General features: G+C 37.3%; 1 protein-coding gene across 9 annotated transcripts in view; it reads left to right on the top strand.

Moving 5' to 3' along the window:
- The window catches only part of SLF1 (SMC5-SMC6 complex localization factor 1), a 68,265-nt gene that overhangs the window by 37,618 nt on the left and 14,750 nt on the right, over positions 1 to 15,897 (top strand). For all 9 annotated transcript variants that reach the window (XR_011567402.1, XR_011567401.1, XM_070792134.1 and 6 more), the window contains 3 exons: positions 1,814 to 1,945; positions 2,518 to 2,683; positions 15,467 to 15,614. Coding sequence is in view for 7 of the 9 variants with exons in the window: in XM_070792134.1 (XP_070648235.1) it covers positions 1,814 to 1,945; positions 2,518 to 2,683; positions 15,467 to 15,614 (446 nt within the window). In the remaining 2 variants the exon portion in view is untranslated. The remainder of the gene's footprint in view (positions 1 to 1,813; positions 1,946 to 2,517; positions 2,684 to 15,466; positions 15,615 to 15,897) is intronic.

A 15,897-nucleotide genomic window follows, 5' to 3' on the forward strand; every position in this document is an offset into this window, starting at 1 on the left:
CAGATTTTTCTATTAAATGATAGTTTTGGTGATGTAGAATTCTATTATTTTCTGTTGACCAATCATAAATACAGTAGTATTAAGTCAATGTAATAGTTATGTAATCACAATAGTAAATGATGTTTATCAGTTTTCACAGTCAATAGCCAGGCAAAAAATAAAAGATAATTACAGCTGCATGCCATAATAGAAACATGATTAGCCTTGAGGGATCTCCATACTGATTTACATTCCCTCCAACAGTGTATGTAAGCAGCCTCTGAATTTCAGAAGAGTAGATGCTCAGTGTTAAAACATCTCTCTCCTCAGTGCTTATATCTGGAACATAATAAATGCTTAATAAAGATTTGAATGAATTAATTGATGCTACCAGAAATGGATTTCAGACAGCTTAAAGGTAGACTTTTTAATAAACAGATACCAGATCTAATTATTAAATAACTATGTCTGTTGGGAGTCTAGTGGAAGGTGCCTAGGAAAGTGGTAGGAATGTAAATGAGCTGGATGATATTAGTCTACTTCTAAGTGTATTTTTGAAATATTTCATAATATGCTGCTGCTAAGTCACTTCAGTCGTGTCCGACTCTGTGTGACCCCATAGATGGCAGCCCACCAGGCTCCCCCGTCCCTGGGATTCTCCAGGCAAGAACACTGGAGTGGGTTGCCATTTCCTTCTCCAATGCAGGAAAGTGAAAAGTGAAAGTGAAGTTGCTCAGTCGTGTCCGACCCTCAGTGACCCCATGGACTGCAGCCTACCAGGCTCCTCCATCCATGGAATTTTCCAGGCAAGAGTACTGGAGTGGGGTGCCATTGCCTTCTCCATATAAAATGAAAAAATGATACTATTGTATCTATCTCTGGCAGTTTTCAGGTAGAGTTAAATAACTGTGGTCAAGGAGGACCTTTTAGACTAGATTGAAGTATCAAATGGATTATTAAATTTAATAGCTGTTAAATAGAATACCACACTACTCTGTTAGTGTGGTATTCTAAAGGAGATGGAAAGGATGGAGACAGAGGTACAGAGTTGCAAGTACATCATTGATATAATAATGAAATTGGAAGAAAATTGTAATAAATATTGTTGCCTAGACTCTTAGTCCTAGAGTTCTGATTTATCTTGCGTTCTCTTTTTAAAAATACTGTAGAACTGTGCTTCCAACTCTGAAGCCACTAGCCACATGTGACTATATTTAAATTTAATTAAGATTAAATAAAATTTCAACACCTCAGTTCTACACAAGCCACATTTCAAGTGTTCAGTGGAACATATCCATCATCACAGAAAGTTCTGTTGGGTAGAACTGCTGCAGAAGATGGAAAGAAAATAAATACTGAATTTTTAAAACTAAAAAAATAGCTCTAAATAATCTTAATTTTACTAAATATGAATAAGAAAATAATCTGAGTAAGAGGAGGATTATGGAGAATATTATAAATTGAGTGTAGCTAATTGAAACTGTAGCTGATCATCTGAATCAATGAATTAATGAAATTCATAGCTCTTTTGTTCTTTTTCAGTGAAATGAATACAAAGGGAGACTAACAGCTGGTTGTTAAACATTACAATCATTGAAAAATAGGGAAATTAGATCTCTATTGTTGAAAAATTAACTGTATGGGATATTTGACAGGGTTTAATATTTAAAGGAAGAAAATATATTATTAATAAAATTTTGCTTAATTTGCTGTACATTTTGTGGGAGCAAACTTTATTAAAATTTTGATGATTTTCTGAGAAGCGTAATAATTTGCTCACAAATTACTCAGTGAGTTGTTACATGTTATAGATTGTTGGGTTCATGTTTTCCAGGTCTTGCCTTTTCAATGAAAGTTTTTGTCATCAAATTTCAGAAAATATTATTGGCTCTAAGGTACTCCACCTAACACTGCTTAAATTTTTCTTTAATTTGATTGAAAGTGAAGTCCGACATCTGAGTCAAAAGTAAGTTTTAAACACAAAAAATATATATCTTTTCTATATGTTGTTTTATGTACCGTTTTTCTAATTATTTACATATACATTTCTTAAAAAACCACCTTGTTTTCTAGTTTAAAGTAGATTTATTTGAAAAATATATGTCTAGATTCAGTCCTTCAGTAGCGGTAAAGGTTTATATGTTATGTTTCCTTAGTTCACATTTTTATTTTTCACTGACTTACACGTTTGGATAGATTGTTTTTATTTTTCAGAATTTGTATACTTTTGAATTCTTTAGTAATTGAAAGCCTAAGTAAAAAGCTATACCAGGTTTTAGCACTGGCTATAATATCTGTAAGCTTTGCACATGCTCTAAAACCTGCAGTTACATTAATGTGTACTCCTGAATTATAACTCGATATTAAGATCCTTATATTTTATGATTTTCCTATGTTCAGAAATTGCTAGAATTTTTTGTTTTATGGCAAGATATTATGCCTAATAACTGTGATGATCAATTTAGCAGCTCTTATGCCTAGTAACTGTAATAGTTAAATTGGCATAAAGATAATGCTTTTCATTTGTCTTTTTATTAGGTTGTATGACTGGTCAGATTCTCAGAGTCTGAAAATAACAGGAAAGGCAGTTCTTCTTGAAATCTTTTGGTCAGGAAATGAGACCTCTGGGCTTTTGACCAAACCTGTAAATATGCTTTTGGAGTGGACTATATATTCTCACAAGGAAAAATGCAAGTCTAATGATGTAAGTAGGATTAATTTACAAATGAACATTGGCCTTTGGAAAAAAGTACTTCTTTGACATATGCATCTTTTTTCTTCCTTTTATATTTGGAGTTACTTGAAAAAAATTAATATGTACCCAAATATATCATTGTTTTCTATTTTGTTTATCTAATTTTAAAGTAAAAGATTCTTGGTGGCTGGTTTCATCATTCCTCATTTGGTGGTAGTGCCGTTTTCACATTTGGAGAATTACTTGGCTATTACTGCTAAGAAATCTACAGTTGATTATCATTCTAGATTTTATGTTTCTGGATGTTTCAATTTTTAAGAAACTATGGATTTTAAAAATTGAGCTAATCCATACAACTTTTTGGTGAGCTACTAATAAGTTCTACTTGTTTTTAAAACTACCTTTCTTGATGTTGAGTTATTTCCTGAACCATTTCTCCATAAATAGGTTTTGCTTATCATTTGAAATTTAACATAAAGTGATGTTAGTACATTTATCTGAAGGGTAACTGGGAAAATTAAATGCAGAAAATATGTAAAGTTCATAGCAACATTCTGTTCCATGTTTTAGGTGCATAATGTTAGTCATTTTTCTTTTCAAAATGATCTTTTGGGGACTTTATTGTTAACTTTTCTGTATTATTAATTTCAGTTCATTTTTTAAAATCCCTTTCTTTTACTTTCTCTTCTGTCTTCTTGAATGTTTGAATCTTCTTTTTTTTTTTTTTTTAGTCTTTATTTCTAATATGTGTACTTAATATAAATGTCCTTTTGAGTACAACTTGAGATTCCTCCTTCAAGTTTTGATCCTTTAATGTAGGGTGTTCTTACTGATTTTTTCAAAGTGTTTTTTATTGTCAATTATGAATCCCCCTTTGATCCAAGAAATTTTTAAAAGAGTGTTTTAAAACTTCTAAATGGATGGCTTTTTGTCGTTAGTGGGTTTTGTCTGTGCTTTTGTTATTAATATCTAATAGTAACTTACAGCTTAAAAGTGAGCTCTGTATGATTTCTGCTTTCTGAAATTAACTCAACTTTTTTTTTTGACCTCATATAGGATTCAGTTCAGTTCAGTTCAGTTCAGTCCAGTCGCTCAGTCGTGTCCGACTCTTTGCAACCCCATGAATCGTAGCACGCCAGGCCTCGCTGTCCATTACCAACTCCCAGAGTTCATTCAAACTCATGTGCATCGAGTCGGTGATGCCATCCAGCCATCTCATCCTCTGTCATCCCCTTCTCCTCCTGCCCCCAATCCCTCCCAGCATCAGAGTCTTTTCCAGTGAGTCAACTCTTCGCATGAGGTGGCCAAAGGATTGGAGTTTCAGCTTTAGCATCATTCCCTCCAAAGAAATCCCAGGGCTGATCTCCTTCAGAATGGACTGGTTGGATCTCCTTGCAGTCCAAGGGACTCTCAAGAGTCTTCTCCAACACCACAGTTCAAAAGCATCCATTCTTTGGCGCTCAGCTTTCTTCACAGTCCAACTCTCACATCCATACATGACCACTGGAAAAACCATAGCCTTAACCAGATGGACCTTTGTTGGCAAAGTAATGTCTTTGCTTCTCAATACGCTGTCGAGGTTGGTCATAACTTTCCTTCCAAGGAGTAAGCGTCTTTTAATTTCATGGCTGCCATTACCATCTGCAGTGATTTTGGAGCCCCCCAAAATAAAAGTCTGACACTGTTTCCCCATCTATTTCCCATGAAATGATGGGACCAGATGCCATGATCTTAGTTTTCTGATTGTTAAGTTTAAGCCAACTTTTTCACTCTCATCTTTCACTTTCATCAAGAGACTCTTTAGTTTTCTTCTCTTTCTGCCATAAGGGTGGTATCATCTGCGTATCTAAGGTTATTGATATTTATTCCAGCAATCTTGATTCCATCTTGTTTTTCATCCAGCCCAGCATTTTGCATCGTGTACTCTGTATATGAGTTAAATAAGCAGGGTGACAATATACAACCTTGACATCCTCCTTTCCTGATTTGGAACCAGTCCGTTTTTCCATGTCTGGTTCTAACTGTTGCTTCTTGACCTGCATACAAATTTCTCAGGAGGTAGGTGAGGTGGTCTGGTATTCTCATCTCTTTAAGAATTTTCCACAGTTTGTTGGGATCCACACAGTCAAAGGCTTTGCAGCCATAAATAAAGTCTCTTCTAGCTTAAGGAAAATTCTTACATAGTTCCTCTTCTAATTAATTTCCTCTGATCCATTTTCTCTTTTGCTTTATCAGTTCCAGTTGAACTTAACGTTATACTTCCTCTTTGTATCCTCTGTGTTTTTACCCTCTTGTGTTTATTTTCCATTTTTTTCTGCACTCAGTCTGTTTTGAATAGCGTTTTCATCCAATTTCTAGTTCACTAGTCTCTTTTCAACTGTGTCTAACAAGAGTACATCATGAGAAACGCTGGGCTGGAAGAAGCACAAGCTGGAATCAAGATTGCCGGGAGAAATATCAATAACCTCAGATATGCAGATGATACACCCTTAGGGCAGAAAGAGAAGAGGAACTAAAGAGCCTCTTGATGAAAGTGAAAGAGGAGAGTGAATAAGTTGGCTTAAACTTAACAATCAGAAAACTAAGATCATGACATCTGATCCCATCACTTCATGGGAAATAGATGGGGAAACAGTGGAAATTGTGTCAGACTTTATTTTTTGGGGGCTCCAAAATCACTGCAGATGGTAATGGCAGCCATGAAATTAAAAGACGCTTACTCCTTGGAAGGAAAGTTATGACCAACCTCGATAGCGTATTGAAAAGCATAGATACTACTTTGCCAACAGAGGTCCATCTAGTCAAGGCTATGGTTTTTCCAGTGGTCATGTATGGATGTGAGAGTTGGACTGTGAAGAAAGCTGAGCGCCGAAGAATGGATGCTTTTGAACTGTGGTGTTGGAGAAGACTCTTGAGAGTTCCTTGGACTGCAAGGAGATCCAACCAGTTCATCCTAAAGGAGATTCAGTCCTGGGTGTTCATTGGAAGGACTGATGCTGAAGCTGAAACTCCAATCCTTTGGCCACCTCATGCGAAGAGTTGACTCATTGGAAAAGACTCTGATGCTGGGAGGGATTGGGGGCAGGAGGAGAAAGGGATGACAGAGGATGAGATGGCTGGATGGCATCACCGACTCAATGCACATGAGTTTGAGTGAACTCCGGGAGTTGGTGATGGACAGGGAGGCCTGGCATGCTGCGATTCATGGGGTCTCAAAGAGTCAGACGCAAGTGAGTGACTGAACTGAACTGAAAAAGATAAACGTGGCGATTGCACTTTTAATTTTTGTACTTTTTCCAGTTTTAGACTTTTTAACTTACAAATTACTATGGTATATGTTTATGATTTCTGGTTCCCTACAAAGTTTTCAAGATTTTCTTTTTTCTTTGAACATGCTTACAATAGTTATTTTACAGTCTATGTCTGATTATTCCATATTTGACGTTTTTGTGAGTCTGTTTCTATTGTTTCTGCTGTTTTCTTGTCTTTTATATTTTCTTGCAAACTAGGTATGCCTGACTGTATGCTGTAAATGGTATTTAAAAAATTACTTTGTAGAAACAGTTTGTGGCAAAGACACTGACTATTTTCTTGTAGGGAGAATTTTTGTTGCTGGGGTCAAGGGTTCCTGAATAGTCTATGTGAAGCACAGGGCTACAGATAAAGGTAGTTTTGCTTCTGCTTCGTGCTTGCTTTGAGATTGAAGCCCTGCAGGGTGCCAGCATATTGGGCATTAGGCCTTGGGCCATGACTTTTATTCTCTCTTCTCCCCTGTATGTCAGCTCTTTCTCTGGGGTCAGCAGATGGCCTTAGGGCAAAGTCAGCTAGCTTTGAGGCATCACTTGGTTTTTACCTTCTCCTGGATCCTGGCTGAGCAGTTTCTCTTAACTTTACAGAAGATGTTTTACATATTCAACATTTTAAGTTTTCTTTTGTAAGACAGTTTATCTGAATTAGGGAGACCTCCGTTATCAGAAACGGAATCTCCTTATTGATTTTTAAAGATTCTTAATTAGGAAGTGTCTGATGCATTCTTTAAAGAAAAATTCTTTTCAGGGTTTTTGTTTGTTCTTTCAATTTGAATTAAAAAGGGAGGATTGTTGCTGGGTGTAACTACACTTATAAGCTAAAAGTGATAAAATCCTGATTAATTATCATTGCCTTTTTTTTCTACTGATTAGACAATAAAATCATTAAGTATAGAAAACATTTTCTTATTTATGCAGAAATGCATAAATAAGAAAAAACATTTTATCCATTATATAAATGAAATTTGCATTTATAATTGAAAACAATAATAAAAGTGATGTTTCCACAATTTTACTAAATCATCAAAGGACTCCCACAGTTAAGAATTTACTCAGCAAATACTAATGTAAATAGTAACGAATTCATACATATTTAACCTGAAGATTTTTGTTCAGATTATAAGTAAATTAAACATTTGCAAAGCAGTGTATAAGAAATTGTAGCATCAGTTGTAGTATGAGAATTGGTTTTGAGCTTTGCAAATATTTTATTTAACATTTGTATTGCTTAACTTCATATAAGCTGGGTTTTTTTTTTTTTAATTTTGGTACTTTATGTGTTAGAATTCATTATTGTACTTAATTAAATCTTTGGCAGTTTCCAATTTCACGAATTCCATGCATGTTCACAGGCATCATTTTCTGTACTGCAAAGCATTTGTATCTTGATTTGCTTAGTTGAAGCATTCAATTTAAGTCATTAGCTAAACAGAAGTCCTCAGTTTATGCTAATATTGTTTTGTCATAATGTCAATCAGAAAGTATTGCAGAGTGACACAATGGCAATGAATTTCATTGTCATAATCTCAGAAAGCTTGGGCTTTCCTTGTTAGAGCAGAGGTGGGATGTGTCAAGGTTATAGAGGAGGTACACATTTTACTAAGCTCAGTGCTTAGTCCTGCCTTTCTTTGTGATGTCCTTATATGCTGTTTAATTATAACCATATAGTTATTGGTAGAAATGGAAACTAGTTTGTATTTAAAGATAAAGAAATTGAGGTTGAAGAGTATAAGTAACGTATTCAAGATGTCACAGCTTCTTAGGGCAAAACCTTGACTAGCGGCCAACACTTTGTCTCATTTCATGTGCCACTGTTCAAAATAGGAAGAGGCACAGTATATAGTTAATGTTTGCCTCTTTCTGCCAGAGGTACTAGAGGAGCAGTTTGTCATCTGTTGCTGTGGGATATTGTAGAAAGCCCTAATCTGGGAGTCAGAAGTCCAACATTCAGATTTCTTCTGCACACTGGTCAGTTTTGGGGAGATTGCCAAGTTTATAACCTGGAGATTACTTATACTGGTAGATAATAGAGAACTGTATTGACAGAATGTCTTCTAAAAAACTTGAACATATTAGAAGGGAGTTTCAAGGTAAATATGTCACATCTGTAAATTATATCTTTCATTTCTTTAAATCTTAGGTTATTTGTGCTATACTCTTTCAGCTTTAGTAAACATTTCAGTATTCCAAGAAAGCTTTTCTCTTTTTATGATTTTTTTTTTTTTTTTGCCTTTTTCCCCTCTAACCTACTCCAAAGCGAATATTCTCTGTGCTATAAATAGCATTGTTAGGTTACAGTGAGTATAGTCCATAGCACAGTGTCCTATGGTTATAGTGAGTGTCATGGTTAAGAACATAGTGTAAAAGGATCCAAGAACCTGATTTGAAAGTATATTTTTCTATGAAAATTTTCTATAACGGATATGTGATAGCTATTTTAGCCATTGATACACAAATAGAATAACTTTGGTAGGAATTTTTCCGACCATGGTAAAGGAACCGCAGTCTTTCCTTGAAAATACTGCAAGATGTGCCTATCTCTTGATTTTTTTTTTTTTTAATTTTTCTTATCTTTTTTTTTTTTTTTTTTTAAGATTTATTTATTTGTTTTTGGAAGCGCTGGATCTTTGTCTTATGGGCTTTCTCTAATTGAGGCTAGCAGGGGCTACTCTGTAGTTGAGGTACACGGGCTTCTCAATGCAGTGGCTTCTCTTGTTTCTGAGCAGGGACTCGAGGGCATGTAAGCTTCAATAGTTGTGGCTCCGGGCACTAGAGCACAGGCTCTACATTTGTGATGCATGGGCTTAGTTGCTCCAAGGCATGTGGTAACCTTCGGGACCAGGGATCCAACTGGTGTCCCCTGCACTGCAAGGAGGACTCTGCAGCACTGGACCCCCAGCGGAGCCCTGTCTCTGTTTAATAACAATAATTTGAAGGTGAGTTGAATAGTAAGCAATATTGATACTCATCTGTGGTGTCAGGTACACATGTACATTTATTTGCATAAGGAAAGTCTCAGCTGGTTGGTTTTGTGTTATTTTTACATGATGCAGTGCTGGATTATGGTTTTGTTGTTGTTCAGTCACTAAGACATGTCTGACTCTTTGCAACCCCATGGACTGTAGTATGCCATGTTTCCCTGTCCTTCATTATCTCCCAGGGTTTGCTCAAACTCATGTCCATTGACTTGATGATGCCATCTAACCCTCTCATCCTCTCTTGCCCCCTTTTTCTCCAGCCCTCAATCTTCTCCAGCATCAGAGACTTTCCCAATGAGTCGACTCTTCCCATCAGGTGTTCAAAGTATTGGAGCTTCAGCTTCAGCATCAGTTCTTCCAGTGAATATTTAGGGTTGATTTCCCTCAGGATTGATTGGTTTGATACCCTTGCTGACTAAAGGACTCTAAAGAGTCTTCTCCAGCACCACAGTTTTTGAAGCATCAATTCTTCAGTGCTCAGCCACCTTTATGGTCCAACTCTCACATCCATACATTACTACTAGAAAAGCCATAGTTTTAACTATATGGACCTTTGTCAGCAAAGTGAGTCTGCTTTTCAATATGCTGTCTAGGTTTGTTATAGCTTTTCTTCCAAAGAGCAAGCATCTTTTAATTTCATGTCTGTAGTCATCATCTGCAGTGATTTTGGAGCCCAAGAAAATAAAGTTTCCATTTATCCCTATCTATTTGGCAGGAAGTGATGGGACCACATGCCATAATCTTCATTTTTTGAATGCTGAGTTTTAAGCCAGCTTTGTCACTCGCCTCTTTCACATTCTTCAAGAGGCTCTTTACTTCCTCTTTGCTTTCTTCTATTAAGGTGATGTCATCTGCATATTTGAGGTCATTGATATTTCTCCTGGCAATCTTGATTCCAGCTTCATCTAGTCCGGCATTTGTCATGATGTACTCTGCATATAAGTTAAATGAGCAAGGTGACAATATACAGCTTTGATACACTCCTTTCCTAATTTTGAACCAGTCTGTGTTCCATGTCCGGTTCTAACTGTTGCTTTTTGACCTGCATACAGATTTCTCAGGAGGCACGTAAGGTAATTTGGTATTCCCATCTCTATTAGAATTTTCCACAGTTTGTTGTGAAATTACCTTGCTTTTTCTGTGATCCAACAGGTGTTGGCAATTTGATCTCTGCTTCCTCTGCCTTTTCTATATCCAGCTTGTATATCTGTAAGTTCTCAGTTTATGGAGTGCTGAAGCCTGGCTTGGAGGATTTTGAGCATTACCTTACTAGCATGTGAAATGACAGAAATTGTACGGTAGTTTGAACATTCTTTGGCATTGCCCTTCTTTGGGATTGGAATGAAAACTGACCTTTTCTAGTCCTTCAGCCACTAATGAGTTTTCCAAATTTACTGCCATATTGAGTACAACACTTTAACAGCATCATCTTTCAGGATTTGAAATAGCTCAACTGGAATTCCATCACCTCCACTAGCTTTTTTCCTGTAGTAATGCTTCCTGAGGCCCACTTCACTTTGCATTCCAGGATGTCTGACTGTAGGTAAGTGACCACACCATCATGGTTGTCCAGGTCATTAAGACCTTTTTTATATAGTTCTTCTATGTATTCTTACCACCTCTTCTTAACATCTTTGGCTTCTGTTAGGTCCGTATCATTTCTGTCCTTGATTGAGCCCATTGTTGAATAAAATGTTCCCTTGGTATCTCTAATTTTCTTGAAGAGATCTCTAGTCTTTCCCATTGTATTGTTTTCCTCTATTACTTTGCACTAATCGCTGTGGAAGGCTTTGTTATCTCTCCTTGCTATTTGGAACTCTGCATTCAAATGGGTATATCTTTCCTTTTCTCCATTGCCTTTTGCTTCTCTTCTTTTCTCAGCTATTTGTAAGACCTCCTCAGACAACCATTTTGCCTTTTTGCATTTCTTTTTCTTGGGGATGGTCTTCATCACTGCCTCCCGTACAGTGTCACGAACCTCTGTCCACAGTTCTTCAAGCACTCTTTCTTTCAGATCTAATCCCTTGAATCTGTTTGTCACTTCCACTGTATAATTATAAGGAGTTTGACTTAGTTCATACCTGAATGGTCTGGTGGTTTTCCCTACTTTATTCAATTTCAGTCTGAATTTGGCAATAAGGACTTATGATCTGAGCCACAGTCAGCTCCCGTTCTTGTTTTTGCTGACTGCATAGAGCTTCTCCCATCTTCAACTGCAGAGAATATAATCAGTCTGGTTTTGGTATTGACCATCTGGTGGTATCCATGTGTAGAGTCATCCCTTGTGTTGTTGGAAGAGGGTGTTTACTATGACCAGTGCATTCTCTTGGCAAAAACTCTGTTAGCCTTTGCCCTGCTTCATTTTGTACTCCAAGGCCAAACTTGCTTGATACTCCAGGTATCTCTTGATTTCCTACTTTTGCATTCCAGTCCCCTATGATGAAAAGGACATCTTTTTTTGGTGTTCTAGACGGTCTTGTAGGTCATCATAGAAATGTTCAGCTTCTTTGGCATAGACTTGAATTACTATGATGTTGAATGGATTACCTTGAAAACCAACAGAGATCATTCTGTCGGTTTGAGATTGCACCCAAGTACTGCATTTCAGACTCTTGTTGACTCTGAGGGTTACCTCATTTCTTCAAAGGGATTCTTGCCCACAGTAGTAGATAAAATGGTAATCTTAGTTAAATTCACCCATTCCAGTCCATTTTAGTTCAATTGCTAAAATGTCAATGTTCACTCTTGCCATCTCCTGTTTGACCACTTCCAATTAACCTTGATTCATCGATCTAACATTCCAGGTTCCTATGTGATACTGCTTTTTACAGCATCAGATTTTCCTTTGACCACCAGACACATCCACAGCCAAGCATTGTTTCGTCTTTGGCTCAGAGTCTTCATTCCTTCTGGAGCTGTTTCTCTGCTTTTCTCCAGTAGTATATTGGACACCTACCAACCCGGGGCTTCATCATTCAGTGTTAGGATTGTGGTTTACATGAAGCTTAACTCTTTGGGCTAACCTTGTCTTTCATATCTGGAGTCTTAGGACCAGGGAGCTGAAGTAACCCTGATTGAAATAGAGGAATACTTTGAAAAATCAAATGTAATAGTCTCATGCTTTCTTCCTGAGTAGTATCATTGCTAAAAGTCAGATATACGTATATGTTGAAAGGAATATTCTGTGGTATGAATCTAGACATGATCAGTTTGCTAATTTAAATAGAGATTTTCATTGTCCAGTTTTATGTTCTCTTGATAAATTGAACCATGAGAAGTAATATTGCTCAGTGATCATCTACATTTGGGCTTTGCACAGAACAGAGTTTGCTTCCTGTAAAGTTCGTTGAAGACTGTTTAAGACCCAGTACTTACAAGAGCCATTTACAGTCAGCTGCAAGGTTTGTCACAGTTAGAGCCTGAGGGAGGTGTGGGCACCTCCCCAGCCTGGTGGTAACGACCAGTCCTGCTGCTCACTCCCCATGCCACACAACCACAGCGGCAGAGTTTAAACCCAGTTCTCTAATGGCACCAGGAGAAGGGGCCCTGCTCTTACCCACTCATGAATCCTGACCTCACAGAATCAGGGTATGGTCACGGTTCTGTATCTTGGCCCCTGATCATGTTGGAAGAAAAGCAGTGTTTCTCTAATCATGCAGCTTAGAATTCCTTTGGTCCCAATCTTCAGAGTTTGTCCCCCACCTTCTGATGTCCAGCCCTGCCTGCCAGAATACCACGTGCTGCCCAACAACATCATGGTAGGGCAGAAGGGGACCTATGCACCTGCTAAGGGTCCTGTCTGTGGATTTTCCCTCAATAAACACCTTTTTAGTGGGTCTGATGTATGTGCTGCTTGACCATTTGTCCTTGTTTGTACAGCAACCCCAAAATAGCACTTCAATTCTGAAATCATTTAATAACTTCTTATGATAGGAATGATGTGGTATATACTCATAAGAACCTTGTCTTTGAGGGCAGGAGAAATAAATCCTGTAGTCACTGAGGGTTCAAAGTGCTAAGTGCTGGATATTTCTGTTACTCATCTCATATCAGGTATAATATGGTGGTAGAACATATCAGTTATAGTCTATTTGGGTATCATAACATTTATTAAAACCTTTTCACATGCTTTCTACCCAACTGTTAATTTAGTGATTTTTTTTTTCACGCGTCCAACATGCCTAGACAGCAAATACCAAAACTACAGAAATTTTAACTAGTTTAATGTCATTGTGAAAAAATGTGTCTGTTTAAATCAGAGGTGTTTAAAAATATCATTTTCACACCTCTTCATCCTCATAGTTTATGGATTAGAAAGATGTTTTTAAACACTAGTGTAAAACATTAGTATAAGTAAATTTTGTATGCCTTGCCATATTTCTTATAGTAGTTTAATAATGTTATTATAGAAATGGTAATATAAAGCAATGTTTAAACTTGATATCTGTATATCTGTAAGTTAGATATGGTATTTGATATAAGCTAGTGGAGGTGATGGAATTCCAGTTGAGCTATTTCAAATCCTGGAAGATGATGCTGTGAAAGTGCTGCACTCAATATGCCAGCAAATTTGGAAAACTCAGCAGTGGCCACAGGACTGGAAAAGGTCAGTTTTCATTCCAGTCCCAAAGAAAGGCAATGCCAAAGAATGCTCAAACTACCACACAGTTGCACTCATCTCACACGCTAGTAAAGTAATGCTCAAAATTCTCCAAGCCAGGCTTCAGCAATACGTAAACCATGAACTTCCAGATGTTCAAACTGGTTTTAGAAAAGGCAGAGGAACCAGAGGTCAAATTGCCAACATCCACTGGATCATGGAAAAAGCAAGAGAGTTCCAGAAAAACATCTATTTCTGCTTTATTGACTATGACAAAGCCTTGGACTGTGTGGATCACCATAAACTGTGGAAAATTCTGAAAGAGATGGGAATACCAGGTCACCTGACCTGCCTCTTGAGAAACCTATATGCAGGTCAGGAAGCAACAGTTAGAACTGGACATGGAACAACAGACTGGTTCCAAATAGGAAAAGGAGTACGTCAAGGCTGTATATTGTCACCCTGCTTATTTAACTTACATGCAGACTACATCATGAGAAACGCTGGGCTGGAGAAGCACAAGCTGGAATCCAGATTGCCGGGAGAAATATCAATAACCTCAGATATGCAGATGATACCACCCTTATGGCAGAAAGTGAAAAGGAACTGAAAAGCCTCTTGATGAAAGTGAAAGAGGAGAGTGAAAAAGTTGGCTTATAGCTCAACATTCAGAAAACGAAGATCATAGCATCTGGTCCCATCACTTCATGGGAAATAGATGGGGAAACAGTGTCAGACTTTATTTTTTTGGGCTCCAAAATCACTGCAGATGGTGACTGCAGTGATGAAATTAAAAGACGCTTAGTCCTTGAAGGAAAGTTATGACCAACCTAGATAGCATATTCAAAAGCAGAGACGTTACTTTGCCAACAAAAGTCCGTCTAGTCAAGGCTATGGTTTTTCCTGTGGTCATGTATGGATGTGAGAGTTGGACTGTGAAGAAGGCTGAGCACCGAAGAATTGATGCTTTTGAACTGTGGTGTTGGAGAAGACTCTTGAGAGTTCCTTGGACTGCAAGGAGATCCAACCAGTCCATTCTGAAGGAGATCAGCCCTGGGTGTTCTTTGGAAGGAATGATGCTGAAGCTGAAACTCCAGTACTTTGGCCACCTCATGCGAAGAGTTGACTCATTGGAAAAGACTGTGATGCTGGGAGGGTTTGGGGGCAGGAGGAGAAGGGGACGACAGAGGATGAGATGGCTGGATGGCATCACTGACTCGATGGACGTGAGTCTGAGTGAACTCCGGGAGTTGGTGATGGACAGGGAGGCCTTGCGTGCTGCAGTTCATGGGGTCGCAAAGAGTCGGACACGACTGAGCGACTGAACTGAACTGAACTGAATAATAATTGAGCAGCCAATTGTTTTTTTTTTAACAACAAAGTACACTTGCTATAGCTTGTATTCATTATGTTTTTCAGGTCTTTTCCTTTGAAAGGCCATTTAAGGAAATCTAAAGGTTAATTTTATATATAAACAGTAGAGGTGACTAAATTTCTCTTTTTTTATAGTCATATGTTCTTGTAAACAGAAATCCACAGAAGCCAAATACTTCTTTATTGTTTTAATAGAATTATTGCCCAACTAAAGCACTGGATACAATTAGATGAAGTTACTTTAAAAGTTTGTTTCAAGCTATCCATATATGAGAGCTGTAAATGTTATTAACTATTTTGTCGTATAGATATAGATTTAGATGTAGATATAGATCAGGGAGGAAGGAAGGAAAGGAGGAGATGGAAAGAATGAAAAGAGGGAGTTAATTTGCTAGAGTTCTTAAGAATAACCTTTTAGCATTAGCATGCCCCATTTTTTTAAATAGCTATATTTTGCCTCAGCAAGTATTCAAAATAATAGAAATGGTACTTTTCAGTATGTTTTAGTAATATTTTTCCATCTTAATGTTAGGTCTTCAGACATGAACTAGCTTACTTATTGACTGGAATTCTTGGAGCAGCAATAGATTATTGGATTGTCCTTGGTCTTAATATGGGTAGAAACGTGATGCGACACATGTCTGATGACGTAGGAAGTTACGTTTCCCTCTCATGTGATGGTACGTATGTCTGTGGTGCATGAGCCTTACTCCTCACACACGTCATGATTTTATAAAATTTGACATTATAGAGTGGGAAATAGGACCTGGAAATAAAGTATTATTCATTTGTGGATAATATTAATCATGTTTTTCTTAATTCTACAACTAAAAATTTAAACTACCTCCTAAAAATAAATATTTAAACTGATTTAAAATCAATTTATTTTAGATTTACCTTTTTTTTGTTGTTTGCTGTTGATTGCTGTTTACCAATCTCATGTGGTAAAAACTATTTTTAATA

Source organism: Bos indicus, chromosome 7 (genome assembly GCF_029378745.1).
Source record: "Bos indicus isolate NIAB-ARS_2022 breed Sahiwal x Tharparkar chromosome 7, NIAB-ARS_B.indTharparkar_mat_pri_1.0, whole genome shotgun sequence".
Classification (NCBI taxonomy): Eukaryota; Metazoa; Chordata; class Mammalia; order Artiodactyla; family Bovidae; genus Bos; species Bos indicus.